The sequence below is a fragment of the Colias philodice genome, chromosome 15 (genome assembly GCF_061535455.1).
Source record: "Colias philodice isolate Cphi_HAF_F1 chromosome 15, ilColPhil1 Martin Lab GWU primary, whole genome shotgun sequence".
Classification (NCBI taxonomy): Eukaryota; Metazoa; Arthropoda; class Insecta; order Lepidoptera; family Pieridae; genus Colias; species Colias philodice.
In genome coordinates, this window is record NC_143100.1 from 11142951 (window position 1) to 11164583 (window position 21633).

The following is a 21633-nucleotide window of genomic DNA, read 5'->3' on the forward strand; positions in this document are numbered from 1 at the left end:
GTTGTTACAATATGTGTTCATATGTAAAAATATAGTCTAACATCATATCTTACACATACAAGCTTAAATTTTTGAATTAATAAAGATTTAGTATTATTATATAGTTTTTTGTCTCTCCTGAAAAGTGCTGTTTTTGAGTTATTCCCTTATTCACTGGAGGCACAGATATGTACCACGGGCGAAGCCGGGGCAGACTGCTAGTATCCAATAAATTGTCATCTAGGAACTTCTAGCTTCATATATATGTATACAACATTATATTCGACCTACAGCCTTACATAAGGCTTACATAACATAACCCCGTATCTCCCCTAAAGCTCGTCTTGACGTGAGTTTGTAAGGTGCGCTTGCGCAGTTGACCGCTATACCTTGAGACCGCGGGTCGACATAGATCGCGAGTGTTTTGTGTGTGTTGTGCTTTATTTATTATTTATTTTAGGTAAGTTTCATTATTAAATATTATTCTATATAATTATTAAATTTAATGTTTGTATGTGGTTAATTGTTAAATAATTTTTGTGGATGGAAAAATAAAAGGTGTAAATTGTGTTATAAAATATTTTATGTAACTCAGGGTAAAAAGTATAGGAACTGCACATGGCACTAGGAATATTTTTAATTATAATGCAAATATGAAGCTTTAGACGTTGATTTACAAAATATATTTAATCAATATAATATCTATGTATATTAAAGCTCATCACTAGAATTTAATTATTTTGAATCTCCCCATTTTACATAAATATTGTATGGAAACTATACAAGAACAAATTCTAACTGTATTAAAATATTAAACACAAATAACTCTAGGTATATTTAATGGCTTATTGCTGTTATTTATATACCTACTTTTAATACTGTAAAGAACGAAAACGACTAAACAGCTTTTCCCCATTGAAAGAAAACTTAACCCCTAAACTTCCCAATACAAGACAGCCCCAAAGTCCAAGGTAATATAGATAAAATCAAAGTTTAATAGCAGGCTCCAGAAACTTTTTCAATAACAGATAAAATGCAATTTAGAAGATATTTATGAAAATAACTATCATTTTGTTAGTTAAAGAATTATCCATTTATTGTATGGGAACATATTTGGGTAGTTTTAAATTTTTAGTTGAGAAGTGAATATAATAGAAAGAAGGTACTTTCTTTTATAATTCAAATCATTTTAAAATGAGCAGATAAACCATAATAATTATAATGATTTTCATATGAAATAATGTAACCATTATCGGTTGCCTACCTTAATCCAGCAAAAATAACTTCCTAAATATAAAAAAGAATGACATCGATACTATTATCACTACTATCTACGTATATCTATATATAGTTATATATATATACAAAAATAAAAAAATGAAACCCATTTTCCTTGGTCACGCCATCACGCGTGAACGGGTGGACCGATTTCGATAATTCTTTTTTTATTATATTCCTTGAAGTACGAGGATGGTTCTTATGTAGAGAAAACGTAAATATGTACCACGGGCGATGCCGGGGCGGACCGCTAGTTAAATATATAAAAGCGTTTTAAAGTTTTTTATCTAACGATTTTCATAGCAATTTATAATGTCTTTCGCTAAAGCGCTAGTATTTATTGATAAATTATTTAGATCAAGACTTTTACTTTCATTCAAACGACAGTTTACCTGCTTAAGCCTTAATTATAACATTTAAAAATGCAACGGAACCAATTACTATTACGGCATAGTTTAGTGACCGTAACCATTTAGTAGGAAGTAACTTTACACCGACGGTTATCTACAGATAACTCTCAATACTTTCACTCGAAGCATAGAAGAATGAGCTTTATTTTTCAGTTATTTTATACCTACTTTGCATTTATATAAGAATACTAGCGGTCCTCCCCGGCTTCGCCCGTGGTACTTATTTACGTTTTCTCTACATAAGAACCATCCTCGTACTTCAAGGAATTTAATAAAAAAAGAATTATCTAATTCGGTCCACCCGTTCACGCGTGATGCCGTGACCAAGGAAAACGGGTTTCATTTTTATATATTTAGATAGATAGGTATTAAAGGTAATCCGTTTTTTCTGGAATCACGTAGATAGATGGAGTAGCAAGTACGTCAAAAAATATCCAATTTATACGATTCATGTACATTTACAACTATCAGCAATCTTTATTCCTTTAAAATTAATATGAATATCAGTTTTGAATAAAGTATTAGTTATTTTCCATCTAATTTCTTAATACTAACATAATATATAGTGTAAAGTGAATTTAAAGCACTGTTTAAAATTTGTCTCCTTTCACCCGCAAAAGTGATGATTGTAATGACTCAAGATTATTACAGACAAATTTTATAGAAAGTTTATTCGAAGAAAACAAAAATACATTAACGTGACAATACAAAAAAAGGAACACACGAATAAAACGATAGTTCCAGTTTATTATGATTTGATATAGTTCAAATCAAAATTTTAAGTCTGTAATGCACCACCACCATTAATGTAATCCTCCTAAATTTTCGGGTTGTCTGGCAGAAATCGCTTACAGCGATAAGACTGCCCTCTGTACATGTTATAACTTGTATAGCTCTTAGTTTCTAATCCTGTATTTAGTGTGCAATAAAGAATTTTTCATTTCATTTCATTTCATTCATTTGATTTCAGATTAAGAAGTCTTCATATTATTAGGTACTCTGTACTTTATACAATTAACTCGAGATGTGAGAACCACTTCGCGCGGTCCCCCCGCGCAGTACGGACGTTATAAGTTGGGCTCTTTAATAAATTATCAAAAGTGTTTTAAAAGTTGTGTTTTTTCGCTTCAAAACAATTAATCATCTTACAATTATTACTCCATTATAAAGTGTGCATAAACAATAACGCATATATCCAGCAATAACGGACTAAAACAAGAAAATAGTTTCAAAAGTTAACGTTCACAGTGATATTGTGTCAGTGATTCTCGAACAGTTGCCCGTGGCCGTGAGTACGACTCATCTACACGCTGCAATCTATGATTGGTTGTTTCACGCCAGTAGTTCCCATCTTGTGTCGTATAAACCTTAAATTCGACCATTCTTTCAACTGCAAGTTTGGCTCGTTGCGTGAAGGCACGACTGTCGTATTAGCTGTACTCAACGTCCTGGGTTCGAATCCAGCGAGTCCTCACAGATATTTTTTTTTTCTTTTTTTTTATCTTCTTTTTATAATGCCTAAACCACTCATATGGGGTTGCTGTGACCAGGAAGAATACGATAAAGATTATATAAAATGTTCAAATTGCAAAAAAGTTTTTCATCTGAAATGTATCTGCCCAAGTGATCCTATTGAAGACTATCGTAACCAAGGATCTTACTGGAAATGCCCCCTATGCAGGCCAAAAAAATCTAAAGATGATAGTACTCCCGTGCGTGACAAAGCAGGGAAAGCACCTAGCATAACAAATATAACTAAACGATGTAATAAGCGCCCAGCACTGTTTTCACCGCCACAGCAATCTATGACTGCGATCTCTCATGACGATCTTCGTGAAGTTGTAAGGGAGGTACTAAAGGCGGAAAACAGTGAAATGCTTCAACAGCTAAGGTCTTCGTTATCCTCTGCCTTTAATGCTGAAGTAAAAACACTTAAGGCCGAAGTTCAAGATATAAAAGATTCTATAACTTTCATGAACGCCCAGTATGAAGCATTTCAAAAACTAAAGGAAGCAGAAAAAGACTCAGTGTCTAACTTAATTCTTGAAAACTCAAAATTGCAAAAGACTATAATAAATTTAAACGAACGAATTGAACAACTAGAACATCAAACAAGGGCTTGTAATTTGGAATTGCAATGCATTCCAGAGTCACGAAGTGAAAATGTATTTGATATTGTGTCAAGAATTGGTGATGCTATTGGTTGTAAGATACAGGATGAGAAAATATCTCGATGCACCCGAACTGCAAAGCAAGACCGTTCTAGTCCTCGGCCACGATCGATTATAGCCCAGTTTTCAACCGCCAAAGTGCGCGATAGTTTTTTGGCTGCAGCTATTAATTTCAATAGGAATAAAAATATTGAAGATAAGCTTAATACTAGTCACATTGGTCTTGGTAATGAGCGCAAACCCATATACATATCTGAGCACCTATCTCCTCAAACTAAAATCATCCATGCAGCGTCTAGAATAAAGGCCAAAGAAATTGGCTACAAATATGTTTGGGTCAGGAATGGAAAAGTCCTAATGAGAAAAAATGATGGTGCTGATTTAAAAATTATTAAGAACTTAGCCTATCTTGATAAATTATCATAATATATATATATATATATATATATATATATATATATATATATATATATCTTAGTGGCATGATAAAATGGCTTTCTCTATCAAAAATGCTTAGTATTTATTACCAAAATACGCGTGGTCTTCGCACAAAAACACATGAAGTATATAGAAATATTTGCATTTACAATTATGATATAATCATTTTCACTGAGACATGGTTGAATGACGCTGTGTTAAGTAGTGAGCTTTTTGGAAGTGATTATAATGTATACCGGAGGGATCGCTTCATATCTGGAGCGACAACAAAGAAAGATGGTGGTGGTGTCCTTGTAGCAGTCCATAAAAATATAATCTCTACTCGCTTGATTGAGTGGGACGGTGATGGTGAAGACCTTTGGGTAGCTATAAACGTAAGCTTCGGAAATACAATCTCAAAACTTGTTTTGTGCACTGTATACCTGCCACCACCTTTAAATAAAAATTGTTTGGCTAAATTTTTAAATAATTGTAACAGAGTCTCAGAACTACACGAGTACCCGACTCTTATCGTTGGAGATTTTAATTTGAGTTCATTTTGGTGTTTTAATTCTAATCAATTTAATGTAACATCTGGATCCATTCTGGATTCCATGTTAAGAGATTTTTGCAATGTTAATAATTTAATACAGCATAATAATATTCCCAATGTGCATAATAGAGTTCTAGATCTTGTTTTAGCTGATTTAAATAGTTGTAATGTTAGTGAATGTTTTAATTGCTTAACTAAAATTGACCCATTACATCCACCACTTTTAATCACTACTAATTTTCGCCTCTCTTCAAATTTGATGCCCAATAATAACAGGGAAGTTTATAACTATCACAAAGGCAACTATGTTGAATTACGAGGTTATCTAGCAGATATAAACTGGCAAGCAAAATTTGAGGAGTGCGGTGATGTTACTGACATGGTTGATATTTTTAACGACATTCTTAAAAGATCCATCCAACTGTTCATACCACTTTTTAAAAGGAAGTCTAAACAACGACATCCCTGGATAAGCCAGACGTTTCTCAAGAGACTTAAAGAAAAAAATAAAATAAAACAACGCTACAATAAATATAAAAACCCCATAGATAAAATTGAATTGCAATTATTAAACAGTAGGTGTAATCGGCTTGCAAGAACTGACTATATGAATTACGTTGCTGGCGTTGAAAAAAATATCAAAACTAACTGTAAGGCTTTTTGGGGCTATATCAAAAATAAACGTAAAAATTCATTAACATATCCCGATATTATGCACGATGAAACTCAAACAGCTGATAACGGTGCAGATATATGTGACCTATTTGCAAAATATTTTCACTCAGTGTATGACGGAGCGGAGACCTCGGATCCTATTACGCAACAAGTCCCCACTAATGCTTGTGACAGCCTTGGTTCATTGTATATTGAGCGTAAAAGAATTAGGGAAGTTCTTAAATCATTGGACAGGTCAAAAGGTGCTGGGCCTGATGGATTTCCTCCTATATTATTAGTTGAATGTGCCGATTTACTTTCCTTACCTTTGTGGTTAATCTTTAACGAATCGCTTAATTCTGGAATGTTTCCTATGCAATGGAAATCCGCCAAGGTTGTTCCGATCTTTAAAAGTGGGGATAGTGGTTCAGTTCGTAACTATAGACCTATTTCTATTATATCGACATTTTCCAAGGTATTTGAAATCTGCACGTTGCCTTTTATTCAATATCATTTTAAAAAATATTTAACTGAAAGTCAACATGGGTTCACTAGAGGTCGCTCCACACTTACTAACCTAGTCCATTTTTCTCAAAATATAATTTCTGCCATAGACATCAAACAGCAAGTCGACGTCATATACACTGATTTTAAAAAGGCGTTTGACATGGTTCCTCATAAAATTTTAATTCACAAGCTAGCAGCACTTGGTTTTTCTGGGTCACTTTTGAAATGGTTGGGTAGTTATTTGGACTCACGTTCGTTCTATGTAGTTGCAAATGGGTTTGAATCACCGTATTATAGCATCAAATCTGGCGTACCACAAGGCTCGCACTTGGGCCCTGTGTTGTTTAATATATTTATTAATGACATTGTTAGCTGCTTCCGTAACTCCACGCCATATCTGTTTGCGGACGATCTGAAATTTATGCGTGTAATAACTCGCGACGAAGACACTTTTCTCCTTCAACAGGACTTGAATAGTCTTGTATTTTGGTGTGAATCAAATGGCATGAAATTGAATATTGAAAAATGCTCTTATATAACTTTTTCACGTAAACATGTTGGCATTAACTCAAAGTATTACGCCAACAATCAAGAATTAGTCAGAGTTGAAAGTATCAAAGATTTGGGCGTTACTTTTGATCAAAAATTTACTTTCCTAGCCCACATTGAAAATGTTGTAAAAAAGGCCAACCAAATGCTTGGGTTCGTAATCAGAAACGCAAGATTATTCAAATGTCCTAAGACTAAAATTATTCTTTATAATACCTTTGTACGTAATGTCTTAGAATACTGCTCAGTAGTGTGGCGCCCTCACTTTGCTACACATTCACTTAGATTAGAACGGGTTCAAAAAAGGTTTATATGGCACCTTGCCTATAGTCAAAAATTAAGTAAAAGTCTAATTTCGTACTCGAAGCGTCTGGATTATTTTAAATTGGTATCGTTAGAGAGAAGGCGCGATAATTTTGATATTTTATTTTTATACAAATTACTTAGAAATAATATTGACTGCCCTCAACTGCTTTCCTTGATTGGCTTCCGAACGCCTAGTAAATTCCCACGGAAACCGATCCCTCTGTTATCGGTGCCCGTCATGAGGACCAAGTTGGGTTCCTTCTCTCCCTTACCGCGAATATGTAGAAATTACAATCGAATAATAATAAATCACACACTGGATATACATTTTGACAATTTTGGGAAATTTAAAAAAACCTTACTTACGATCAACCATGTCAGTGTTTAATTAATACTACCGCATAATTTTAAGTTTATCTAAGTTTAAAAAAATGAATTAATTCTGTGTTTTAAATGAATTTACTTGACTGTTTTATGATGTATTTTAAAGTAACGTTTCGCTTTTTACTTATTTTAAATTATAATTATTATCTAAGTTGATTATTATTTTTTATGAATTAAGATTGTGGATAATTTGAATTGAATTAATTTTTAAGTATGTACTTGTTTATAATTTATTAACTAATAATTTTGGAATGTATTGAATGTGTTGTAACGTATTTTTTATAGTGCATGCAGTGCTCATTTTTTATTGGTTGTCCATCATGTTCTTTATTTTTTGTGTATTTTTTATGTAATTTCATCGATGTACAGCTGCTAATGAGCCTTAATAAATAAATAAATAAATAAATAAATAAATGTGACTTGTATTTCTACAGAAACATACAAATATATATTCGATATATACTTGTAGTTCTGCAAAAACATGAAATAAGGTATATTTTATGATAATATGTTTATCTTTCTTCATTCTCATTCCTCACAACAAACTACATTTTTATTTAGAATCTTGAAAATTCCTTTTCTATTTACCGAATACATTTGGGATTAATTGGAAAAAAATTGTACGTGACTCTCTTGTGAAACAAATAGATTTTACAAAGTCAACGGTACACTTTCGGCGGATTTTTCATATCTTATTTAGGTCGGATCGTTATTCTAATGGAAATTTGAATTAAAGTGGTTTAAAATTATTTTAGTGCTCGAATCTTAAATATTTTTGGAGCGATATATAATTACTATGATTACAAATTCATGATTAAAACAAGGTACATTTTCATGATTAATTTATTTATTTTATGTGTTTTGAAATATGTATTACTATTTTTTGAAGTGTCGTTGATGGTCAAGTGCTTACGAGGCAAAACTTTGCTTTCTATTCCACGACATAGGTCTCAAACACTAGAATCCTTTAGCATTCCTCAGAAAATTTGAAATACAATTATATCAAATACTAGCTTTCCGCCCGCGGCTTCGCCCGCACTTTCAAAGAAAAGCCCACATAGTTCCCGTTCCCGTGGGAATTCCGGGATAAAATCTATCCTATGTGTCAAAGTTACGTTCTATATGTGTGCTAAATTTCATTGTAATTGGTTCGGTAGTATTTGCGTGAAAGAGTAACAAACAAACACGTACACATCCTCACAAACTTTCGCATTTATAATATTAATAGGACTTACACGTGTTATACTTAACAAGAACCTCCTATTTAATAGTTACAAGCTAACAAGAATGTAATAATTGTACCCTAGAGCGATCTAGAAAGTTTGTTGTTAGAGATAATTAAATCTGATATACATTCTAAACATGAATAGATTTGTTGTGTTCAATAGCTGTATTACTAAGTAATAGAACAACAACTTCTAATTCCATGCTAAAAACTCGTTTTTACTTATAAATTTAACTATTCACTTCATTAAGCCAATAGTACATTAATTACAATCGTTATATCTAATTGTAATGAACGGCAAGTGTAGTTATTAATTATTTCTTAAATTTATAACTGAAAAATGAATATTTCAACTCAATACTAGCGTTCTCTGCCGTATACTGCGTCAATACATTCATTACAAAAATCATATTTTATACAGCAAATACATGGCAAATACAATTCCTTCGATTCGTATTTTATGACTATACCTAATAAATACAATAATTACCACAAAACAAAACGACTCAAAACCATTGAGATAATATTACTACGTATGGAGGAGACACCACGAACAAAATCTGTGCGCCATTTTTTTGCTCTAACTAAGTTTTAAAAATTATTATCTAGTTAGGTACTTAACGATGAAAGTTATTCCTTTGCACTTTTCCGTATTATTTGTATTATTTGTGCAATATCGTAACACACACGAAGGCATGTTTGATGCGTTTCACTTTAAAACCATTAAAAAATACCGCTCAACATACGTCACATGACGTATGTTGAGTGGAACATAAGTGATGAAGGCGGTGTCGTCTCCTATTAATATTATCTCAATGCTCAAAACTATATAATTTCACTACTCACATACTTACCCTTTCTAATACTACCAATCTATCTTATCTGCAGTAATTTGAAATATCCTTTCATTTGCTACATTTCCTGAATACCATGTCATATTTACTCCGCAAACAAAGGGCTGTACAAAGCTAGAGAGAAATGCAATCGTCTGAATGTCAATTTCTAAGATGACGAAGCAATCACTTACAAGAACTTTGCAACAAGGAGAAATCTCTGGTCTACGTTACATTTGGTACACTTTCTACTCATTTAAGAGGCCCTTAACTGAACCCTTAATGTCATTTTAGTTTGCTGAGTTGTGTTTATATTTGGTTTATATGCATAAAATACAGACAGTAAAATACGACTTACAAAATTATATGACAAATTGTTTTAATTGGTAAGAAATAACCACAGAAATAACTGATTAATTAAAAATCAATATTTATAATTACGATAAAAATGCTAACATAATACCTAATATGAGTTATGTATAAAAATGTCTTATTTAACAAAAAGGTTTCAACTTAATTGTAAGCTTGAGTTTTTTATTTGTATAGTATAGTACCCACTTTAGCCAACAAAAAACTAGAATTTATATTGAATTTGTATGTTTAACCTGTATAAGTAAATATTCAATTGCAATTCGCAAGAATTTAGAGAGCGATGATTAATCAAATCTCTGAATAATATAACTTAGTATAATAAAAATAAATAACAATAGTTTAAAAAAACTAAAAAACACGCTTTTTGTAGAAAACCGAACTAAAAAATAGAAAATTTTTATCAAATTAGTGTATTGTCATCGGTCCTCAATAAATCTACAAAGTTTGAACGAAATCTGGCCATTTAAAGTGGGTCAAAATCGCGCCCAAAGAAGTCGGTTACAAACAAACAGGTGAAGCTAATATAAAGCGTGTAATAAGTCGGGTTTTCCTTCCTAACGCTATCTATAACTCCAGAACGCACGAACCGATTTCCACGGTTTTGCATTCGTTGGAAAGGTCTCGGGCTCCGTGTGGTTTATAGCAAAGAAAATGTGTCTGGTGGCGAAACAGAGTTTGCCAGGTTTGCTAGTATAGTATAATTTTTAACGTAATTTGTTTCAAAAATATACGGTTCTTTATATTATTTGTATATTTTATATGGTTATTTATGATATTTGAGATTGTAAAGAATTTTCGCACTTATCTAAATACTATTATCATTCACACGCTTTTCTAAAAAAATTGCCAAGATCATCTCAATAATTATGCTTAAATATACCCGTACTCATGTTAAGCAAAGATTTCACATAATTTCAAGTAATGATTGTCAAAATATTCAAGGAAAGTTGGTTATGCAAGTTCAAGTTATAAGTTGTAACCCATTGACCGACAAAGTACCGTAACCTTTGCATATCCGGTAAGATGCGTAGTCAAAGAGCTGGGAAACTTTTTATTAGCATGAGGAAAATAATATTTTATTTACATTACGTTTTAAATAAGGTTAAGTTACAGTTATATAAATATATATTTTGCTATGGTTATTGCGCAAAAGAGATGGGTTTTATGTATGAAATAATAAACATTAACATAATTAATTAATAAATTCATAATATACGACATAAAAGATACAATAACAATGAAAGTCAAATAATTAGTAAATATTTCAGGACATTAAGTTCTCAGAATATCTACATATTATGTATTTAGGCCGATAGAGGGATATTTTTAAAAGAAAATTAATCAAAACAAAATAAATAAAAAAACAACATATTCACATATTTTCATTGTATTTCATATTATGTAAGAACCTATGATCAAATTTTAACATAACGCACACTGAAATAAATATATCTGTAAATATGTATAATAATATCGCTCTTACACTATACCCTGAGGTTCAACACATTATAAGATTACAAGATTTTAACACTCAAAAGAAAGTAAAAGTAGCATTCAAAGGTTACGATAAAAAGTTAAAGTTTATGCGTCACTTTAATCAGTTTTTAATGGAAATTTAAAATTAAAACTGCATTTTAATATAACATTTGTTGTATAAGAGTCATTTAAATGTCTTTTAGATAAGGGTTTATATGATTACTAGCTGCGCCCCGTGGTTTCACCCGCGTGGCTCCACTCCTATTGGTCTTAGCGTGATGATACATAGCCTTTCTCGATAAATGGGCAATCTAACACCGAAATAATTTTTCAAATCGGGCCAGTAATTCATGAGATTAGCGCGTTCAAACAAACAAACAAACTCTTCAGCTTTATAATATTAGTATTGGCTGTCCCGGCAAACGAATAGGCTAATATGGTTGGATAATAAATAGTATTTGGTATTAAATGAATGAATGAAGTTATCAGTAACCAACATCATGCATTAAAAATCACAAAAAATGTTCCGAGATATAGTATATAAGCACGCTTCTGTAGCAGCTTTACCATGAAGATGGTATTTATTTCTAAAACAATAATTGTATATTGTATCCTATGTTTATAGATAATGTATTAAAAAAAATACTTTGACAGCCATTTGTCGTTTACTTGCCACCTTGCTTGCCACTAAATTTCATAACATAAAGTTATGCATCTATGAATTGTTGAATTCTTATGTTATTTCTTACCCTCGTCCCATGTACATGTGCTTATTTTATGTAATTATTTTTGTATTTTCCAGGTATCGTAAAAGCTAGAAATGGCGACGTTAGTTAATTCAACGCAGAGTGTTTTAAAAGACACATACGACTATTATTTATGGACTTTATCATTATCAGGTAAGATTACTTTTTAAATTTATATTATACTAGCGGTCCGCCCCGGCTTCGCCCGTGGTACATATTTCGCAATAAAAAGTAGCCTATGTTCTTGCTCGGGTATCAAATTATCTCCATACCAAATTTCATGCAAATTGGTTCAGTAGTTTAGGCGTGATTGAGTAACAGACAGACAGACAGAGTTACTTTCGCATTTATAATATTAGTATGGATTAAAAGTTATAACTTATAAATTTACGTAGGTAGGTATTTTATTTTTATTTTAAACTTCCCTTGCTAAATTTTCTATCTATGTATAATAAATGACTACTCGTCCTGACTCCATCCGGATTTATTCGAGATAACATTCTTAATACTTTGTATTGAAGAAAGATTTTTAAACGGTTATGTTGTTTTTGAGTTCGGCTAGCAAGAATATAGCTGAGCTAATTGAATAGAATATTAGAACTGTTGATTGATTTTCCATGCCTTTTTAATTACCTCAAATAGCAAAATAATTGTTAAATTAAATAAATACTAAAATATAGAGAACGATAATCTGTAAGCGATAATATTATTATGAACAAAATTCATAATCAGGTCTCTCTATATCCTCCCTGAATGTTGTTCATCTTTAGGTCAAAATATAGTCCAAGTGATTTAAACAAAAGGAAATAAAAGTTCAATAGTACATTGTCTTGTATGTCTCATAAATAAAAATCTAAAAGGCTTAGAATGTAGGTAATACAATTGCGAAGTGGCATTCAGGAAAGTATTTCTCGAAGCTATTTCGTAAATACGTCGCATACGGGCGGAGCAAATATTTGAAAAAGTTTTTGTGACAACAGCTACAACTAGAGAACAGTCTCTAAATTTTCTACTGAGCGACAAAAACTCAGTTATAACTGAAGTTTGGGTATTAAAATGGTTCTTAATATCATATGAAGGAACTGTATGATAACGAAAAAAATGTCTCTAGAATATCATGTATTTAATTTGACTTCTATTAATCTATGTCTATCTATCAAAATTCAGTCAATCTCCCAAAAATACACTCGCCATTATGGCACATTATTGTTCCCAAAATCTTCATCATTAATTCTTTTAACTTTTTCCTAATTCTATAGTTGTTTAATGGAGAAATTTTATCAAAAGAAAGATTTAACGTACGTATCATACAGACCACGTTCAACTTCCAATTGCAAACTAAACGATTCGCTTTACGTATGGGACATTAGAAGTTATCCAATAATATTAAACTTTTAAGATTACGTAGCAAAATCCACGTGAACACGTGTGCCGATAAATATAACTCGATGCACAAGTTACCTGCACTTATTTATTTGCAAATAAACATCCTGAAATGGTTGAACTAGTAAGTTCGATAAAGATTAAACTTATGTACAGATTCAAAATAAGTTCTAGAGTCAACTACAGAACAAATTATGGAAGCTTCTATTAATTTCTATTACGTAATAGTTGTAATAGGTAGGTACATAATTAGTAATAATAACTAATCAAATTCATTATAACCTAATATTAATGTTTTTTTTTATCGTAATGGATCTCGTAAGGAAATAATGAAAAGTTTCTTATTCACAAATAAGGTGTTTAGTTTTCCACAATAAGAACTGCTTAAACTTAAATGAATTATTGCTAGAATTTCTTTCTAAATTCACTCTGGTTAACTAATTTCATTTAAACAGAACAAACGAGCTTTTTCTTAAATTTCATGATAAATAATTTATCATTTGTGTTATTTAAATAAATGATTGCATAATACCTGCATCTGTTACTATTTAGATTCATATAATTTGAATAACTGCATTTTTATTCATTATTGAGAATAACGAGAAGTCTAATGTATTCCTTCGCACTTAACCTACAAAAAGCCAGTTTAAAAAACGAAAGTTTATTATTTAACCTGTGTAGTTAGATTGATGTTAGGTATTATAAGCAATATGCGTTTATCGATTTATCAGTGCATATTAACACTTTATTAGTGTTAAATTACAATTTACTTAGATAAAGAGCTTTTTTTTTAATCTACTACGTACATGCGATAATTTATCAAGATGGATATTATTGAATGAGAACGAAATTTGTCACTGAAATAGATATAAGTTTTTTTTAAATAATAATATAAGATAATATTGAGTCTATTTTTCATCCGGGTGAAATGCATATTTTTCCATTTTTCTCCGTTTGTGTAGATGGTTGCTATGGCTGTAGATCTTAAATATTTATTACAATTATCATTTTTTGAACGAACTTCTACATAATATGTAGAAGTTCGTTCAAAAAATGATAATTGTAATAAATATTAGGTTTACACTGGGAAGACTTATTGTAAGTTTTTAAATTCTTCACTTATTATTAGGTTATCCTATCCAAGCGGAAATTCATACAGGAGTGTAAATACATATTTTATCATCTTTATAACAATATGTTTGCTATCGGAGTAAAAAATACATATCATATCGTCACTCCTTCCTTTATCCTAATCGTGCAATATATATATTTTATTTTTATTTTTATTAGTCTTTATCTGTTTGTAATACCGTGCAAATAAATAAATAAATTCCTTGTTCCAGACAAACGAACAGAAGGCTGGCCTCTAGTCGACTCACCGCTCCCCACATTCGTGTACACCCTCCTCTACCTCTTCATAGTGTGGATCGGGCCTAAGCTCATGAAGAACAGACGGCCGTTCAAACTAACCTGGCTGTTAGTGCCGTATAACTTGGCAATGGCTGCACTGAACGCGTATATAGCGGTACGGTTGTTAACGGCGTCGTTTCGGTTGCGGTATAGCTATATATGCGAACCGTGTAGGCAGAAGTATGACCCGGATGAGTTGCAAGTAAGTTTTCATTTTGAGGTGTTTAATATTATACATTACGTGTATTATAGCTGAGCCCCGTGGTTTTCCCGCATTGCTACGATCCTATTGATCTAAGCGTGATATTAGAAAGTCTTCCACAAATAAATGGGCTACCTAACACTGAAAGAATTTATCAAATCGGACCAGTAGCTCCGGAGATTACCGCTTTCAAGCAACAAATAAAGCTTTGTCTTCAGCTTTATAATACTGTATTGATTGGTGTATGTAGATATCTAGATCAAGAGCAACTGTGATGATTTTTGTTATCTGTTAAATCTAAGTTTTGCAAGTACAAGCATTATTTTATGTAAATAAATTTCTAATAGTAATAAAAATAATAATGAGAGTAGTACCCACAGACATTTGATACGTCTGTGGTAGTACCATCATACCATATTTCATAGAACCAATTGAAATCACACTGAAATTCTCTAATTTATGTACACGACAATTCTAGCGGATCCATAAAGTTCAGAAACATTATCATGCATGATACTGCAAATTGTGAGCATGTTACCATTGCAGTGTTGAATCTCATTTCCTATACTAGCATTATTACGCAAGAGTCTGATTGGTCGTAATATGAAAATTTTGTATAAATAATCGATCTAATATTTCAATTTCCAAAATACAAGCAGCCAATTTGCTTCTAATTTTTGTCTTTTTTCGTTTATTGTAAAAATAATACTTTTAGTATTTCTTGTTTTTGATTTAACGCGAGTATTACGTCTTGGAATCTAAATAATCAATCTGGAAAATGTTAGGCGGCAAAAGGAATGTAAGGCTGCCTAGGCTTCTAACATCAAAGTTTCACATCAAACAACACAGAAATAAATAAAATTTCAGTGTGTTTATGAAATATCTGAATATTGTTTCATAATGTACTTGTAGGTATAAAACATTGAAGTTACTTTCACTGAGCAAAATGAAACAAAATTTAAGTTAAACTACTTTTATTTTTGTACGAGAACGAAATTTGTCCGAAAAACAGCTCAAATTACAAGAAAAAGTTACTCGAGCTAGCGTATAACAATTAACTAAAAAAAGTTACAGCATAATATAATAAACTACTTAATTACAATAAATTAATTGAGTTAAAAACTAATAACATAGCAACCGTAAAAAGAATCCCCTAATTGCATTTACTAGACGTAAAACTTTTAATTATTAAGTTTTGTTAAGCTATTGTTAAGCTATTGTTAAGACATTGTTAGCTTGTTAACCATTTTGTTTAATTAAACTTTTCCATTTAATACGTCAAATGTTAAATACTTGAGATTGTATTTAAATTCATTACTTTTTTTCAACATCCATTATGTTGTATAGAAAATTTTTTAACAAAAAAGGATATGTAATGAAAAAGTTTATTAAGTATGCGTTATAATACCTACTTTTTTACTTCAAAACTTGACCAATCATTTGCCAGTAATCAATTTTTAATGAAATTAAATATTACATTTCAGTATACAAATTTAAAACAATATATTAAAATCAGCTCTCCCGGCAAACGTTGCTAAAATATCTAAAAATTTGACTATAGCTCTAAACTATTTACAGATAGCGGACGCAGTGTGGTGGTATTACTTCTCGAAGCTTCTAGAATTCTGCGACACATTCTTCTTCATTCTACGGAAGAAAGATGAGCAGCTAACCTTCTTGCACGTATACCATCACTCCACTATGTTTTCCTTCTGGTGGATCGGAATCAAATGGGTGCCTAGTGGATCAAGTAAGTATACTCTGAAAAAAAAAAAACTGGTTTTTTTAACCTTCATAAGAAATTGTAAGCATTTTAATTGAATATTATCTATTGACAAATAAATAATAAATATTGTTTATTTCTTATCATATCTACATAGGCGTATACATATACATACCTACGTATCCTATCATTTCATTGATTTTCACATTCCTCTTAATTGCTAGGAAGTTTATGTAAAGCTAAAAAATATGTATATGTACGTTACGACAATATATACGTCTAAAGTTTTAAACATACAAAAAGTTGCATCCTAATTTTTATTAACATTTAAACAATTATTAAATTCACTTTCTGGTTTTCACAATTTTTTCTGCGACCACTTTATCGTCGTTGCTATGAAATCCGCTTGAAATTCGCTTTGTTAGTGTCAGTTGCATATTACACTCTTAGCATTGAATGATATTCTTTACGAGTACGTGGGTTTATTTTCTGTGACCATTCTATTCAACAGAAGCTTTTTAGATTCCTAGTTTCTATCAGGACTCTCAGTAGCGACTTATCAAATATACTAAGGCGAATTTTTACGGTAGCACCAAAATGTTTTATTATTTTTGACCTTGATTCTAACCGCATAAATCTAAAAATTCAAGATGTATTACAAAAGTCGATCTCCTAAACTTACGAATCTAAAGAAAATCGATCAGTGTAACAGACGTGAAATGCATCTGGCCCATATCCCACCGGGAACGCGGGAAACCTTATATTTACGTTTATATCCCCGTGGTACAAACGCTAAGTAAATTCACATACATATACGTCTTGTAGCCTTTATAATGTTTGGTCTGAGACGTATACCTATTTAGTATTTACCTCCGCGTCTTGGCTTTTGATCAACAAAGTGCTGGGTTTATTCTGCTTGGCTTTTGCAATGTCATGCACATTCTCTTGTGCTTTTATTGGATATTATATCAAATAATGTTTGTTCAATTTTCTGAATATGCAAGATTGATACAAATATCCTTGCATGAAATAGAAATACAGATAATAAAAAGAAATTCAGTAATAATAATAGTTTTATTTTGTTTTGTTGGCTTTGGTTGGCTTTTGCAGTCTTCAGTCAATCTTTTTTTTATTATTTATTTTTATTTATAAGTACATTTTTCTTCTACTTGTTTTTATATTTTGTTTACTCTTATATCCTACCGCCTCCTTGGTACAGTGGTTGACACGTGAGCCTAGAACCGAGGGGTCGCGTCTTTGATTCCCGGTGGAGACGAAGAAAGAAAAATGTCTCGGTCTGGCAGGACACAGAAGGCTGATCACCTACTTGCCCCTAAAGAAAAATCGATCAGTGAAACAGATGTATGCGTAATGCATCTGCCCCTTACCCCACTTAATTACTAATATATTCATTTGTTTTCAGCATTCCTACCTGCGATGGTAAACAGCGGTATACACGTGCTCATGTATACTTACTATGGACTATCCGTCTTCGGCCCGACAGTCAGCCAGTACTTGTGGTGGAAGAAGTACTTGACTATCTTGCAATTGGTGAGTATATTTGTTTGTAATCATAACAAAAGATCAATGGAATTATCTTTATTAATAACTAGATTTCCGCCCGCGTTTTCAAGGGAAAACCCGCATATTTCCCGTTCCCGTCGGATTTCCGGGATAAAACTTATCCTATGTGCTAATCCAGGTTACAATCTATATGTGTGCTAAATTTCATTGTAATCGGTTCAGTAGTATTTGCGTGGAAGAGTAACAAACACGCACACACATACACACACCCATCCTCACAAACTTTCGCATTTATTATTATTAGGATATATATTAGTAGGATAGGATATTACCTAGTGCTCATATACGGATGTACGACTCTTTCTAGAGCCGCCTTAGTGCCCCTCAGTTACGTTTTAATATTAAACTTACCTATAGGGGCGTGTTATTAGGATTCAATGATAAAATAATAAATTTAAAATTACCAAATAGGATCTCTTTCATTTTAAATCTACAACAATGATATATGAATTGTAAATAAATAATTATGACTTATGAAAATACTTATTTATTTATCTACATAACAAATAGAGAATATGCATTTGATTTAAATATTTTAGTTGGTTAAAATATGTATGATGTACTTATACCATAACAATTTAATGTAAGTATACATTATAATTCATGAGATTCATTTTAATTATTGTTGTATTATAAACTCCTAGTATTATTGTTAAAGATTCACAAGTAACAGAATAAATTAGCAGTAACGGACAATGGTAATTAAGTCAGCCAGAATTTACAGTTGAATCGAGTCCAATTAGCAAAATATCGCAAAGGGAAAAGAGAAGCTTTCCGATTCATTTTGAATGCAATTCTGATTATAAAGGCATGCATTTTTAACGTTTGTTACGTTTTATCGGACTATTCCTACGATAAATCCATACACTTGTATTGTGAAGATAAAGCTTCTATGAAAGTTGTAACTGAAGAATCGATTTTGATAAGTTTTGATATAAGAAAAAGTAACTTAAGACGATATTTTATTACATAAAGATACTTTATTTATTTATTTATTTACTAGATACTTATAGTGTTTCTTCTTCTAGTCATGCATTTTTATCAAACAATTATTTATTCTCACTTACATTAGTTACGAGTCATATTACCATAAATTCTCAATAATAAAATCTCCAGAAAATCTCCTTTGAGAGTCAGTAAAGCTCTCTTGATATTAAATAATTCCTGAGTGCTTAAAAGACTGTTCTCTCACGGTTAATGGAACTTATACTAATTAAGCATTATTTTATACATTTTTTTGATATTTTAATAGCATAGCTGTACATGTCTCAAATTAAAAACGTAAAAAAGTATAATTAGATAATATTTTAAGCATTTCAATAGGAACTGACGAGAAATCAGAAGACTTTAGTGGATTTTTGAATTACTATGTCCTATACTTCGCTGAGAACATTAAGCTGTCTTCATTTAATATGATATCTAGCTCTCAGGTTCTAATGGAAGTGTTTCATTGGTTTATGAGTTATGGAATACGGAATGCACTTGTGCCAATGCACATAAAATATAAGCAATATTTCATGTACATGGGCAAGTGCAGTATCAACAATGCTTAGGTAGATTTAGATATAGGATAAAAATACCTTTTTTTACCGCTAAAATGAAAAGGTTTTCCATTCAACTGTATATTTATTTAACTTCAGACTGGCTGTGATTTGAGAAAACTTTTATATTACAAAGCTAGTACGTCCACCCTGCTGGTGGTGATTTTTAAATTTGGTTAAGTCCTATTAATTTGAAGGTGGTAAGATATTTTGTTAATAATGTTTAAAATGTTAAATCAACCAAACTCTACGAAGTCCAAAGCATTGTTTTACCAACTATAAGTACTGAGCAGTCTCAAAAGATTTCACCATCGATTCTTATTCTCTGTTACCTTTCAGATCCAGTTCACCTGTGCCCTGATCCTGGGCATCAACGGCATCAGGACCGGCTGCGAGTTCCCCCTCTGGATGCACTACGTCCTCATCATCTACATGATCTCCTTCATTGTACTCTTTGGAAACTTCTACATGAAGGCGTATATGGCTAAGGTATGTGATATTGTAAAATCGTGATTTGTGTATACAATATCGTATATAATGTGTGTTAAATGTGAATTGTGTTAACATTATTTATTGCAATCATTATAGAAAAAATATCCATTTTTACTTAAGTAGGTACGTAATTATTGAATGTTCTTCATTTATATTTAATACATTTCTGAACTAAGTACCTACACTAGCCGTTGTTCATCGTAAAAGAATTTGTTCTACAAATTAACTATACACTTCTCATATTACATTTAGGGTCGCTTTTTCAAGCCTTGGTTAAAATTTATCCGTCCAATAAAGTATAACACGAACATTTTAAAATGTCACCTGTAAACTGTCATAGACGGACATTTAGAATACATTTTTGAAATGGTAGTTTCATACGTTATTCGATGAATAAGTTTTAACCAAGGATTGAAAAATCAGACCTAAATTATTAATATTATAGAATAAACTCATCCGCTTATTAAAATGTAATAATAATTAGATCAATGTAAATAACAATCAATGCAAAATTACGATTAATTCATTCACATTTTCATCATGCATAGTCTAGAGTCTAGACTATTGACATAATTTTATAGAGACATTCTTTATTCAATTACTTCTCCAAGTACTAAACAACTACTCAAATAAACATAAAATAATTTCACAACCAAGTAAAAGCGGTCACCAAAAACAAAAACTCACCCACTTAACCTTTAAAAGTGTGCCGAATAAATAACCAAAAAAAAAAGTATTGAAAATGAATGTCAGAAGAAATCTCTCTACAGATGAACAGTGTGAAAACTATGATGCAACGCTTCACTTTCACTCTTACGCAAGTTTTATGTAAGCGTTTGATGGTTAAATGGTACGTGTTAGATAGCTTTGGTACTTTCAAATCGTTTTGAAAACTGTTTTAAAATGGCGGTTTTTAGGTTGGTGCGTTAGGAATGTATGTGTTTTTTGGGCAGTGGTATAAAATTGTTGAAAAACTCAATTTTGTTGTTAAAATAACTAAAATCAAAGATATATTATTGTCGGGTTGTTGTATTTACACGAAAACATGCAAATATTATGTATTATTCACATAAAACAAAACAATTAAAAAACTGATTTTGAAATTCGGGAGGACTGAAACCTACCTCTATCTAACTCCATAAAACAAAACTCATTTTTACTAACTGTATTTTCTCTCTTTTCCAGGGAAGCAAATGTATGGAAGTCAGATACGGACAGTGCCTCGACGACGAAGAAACTATTGCAGCTAGGAAATTAAAGAATAACTAACGTTTAATTATATTTATCTACGTAATTTATTCAAATAGTCGATAATGTAGTTTTAAGAGCTCTCTCAGTATCATACCATTGTAATGTATGTAATAAATAGTTGTTGAATTTAATATTGGTTTTATTAACTTAGTGTGTAAATTGCTGCTTTTCATTTAGGTTATGTATT

At 31.4% G+C, this 21633-nt stretch overlaps 1 protein-coding gene across 1 annotated transcript; it reads left to right on the forward strand.

The window, feature by feature from the left end:
* Positions 1-303: 303 nt before the first annotated feature.
* On the forward strand, positions 304-21577 carry LOC149482507 (very long chain fatty acid elongase 4-like). The gene is made up of 7 exons (XM_089704353.1): positions 304-439; positions 11917-12013; positions 14587-14855; positions 16434-16605; positions 18002-18129; positions 20043-20192; positions 21381-21577. Exons 2-7 carry the CDS (start codon positions 11935-11937, stop codon positions 21462-21464), a joined length of 882 nt encoding a protein of 293 aa, XP_089560479.1. The 5' UTR covers positions 304-439; positions 11917-11934; the 3' UTR covers positions 21465-21577.
* Positions 21578-21633: the final 56 nt, after the last annotated feature.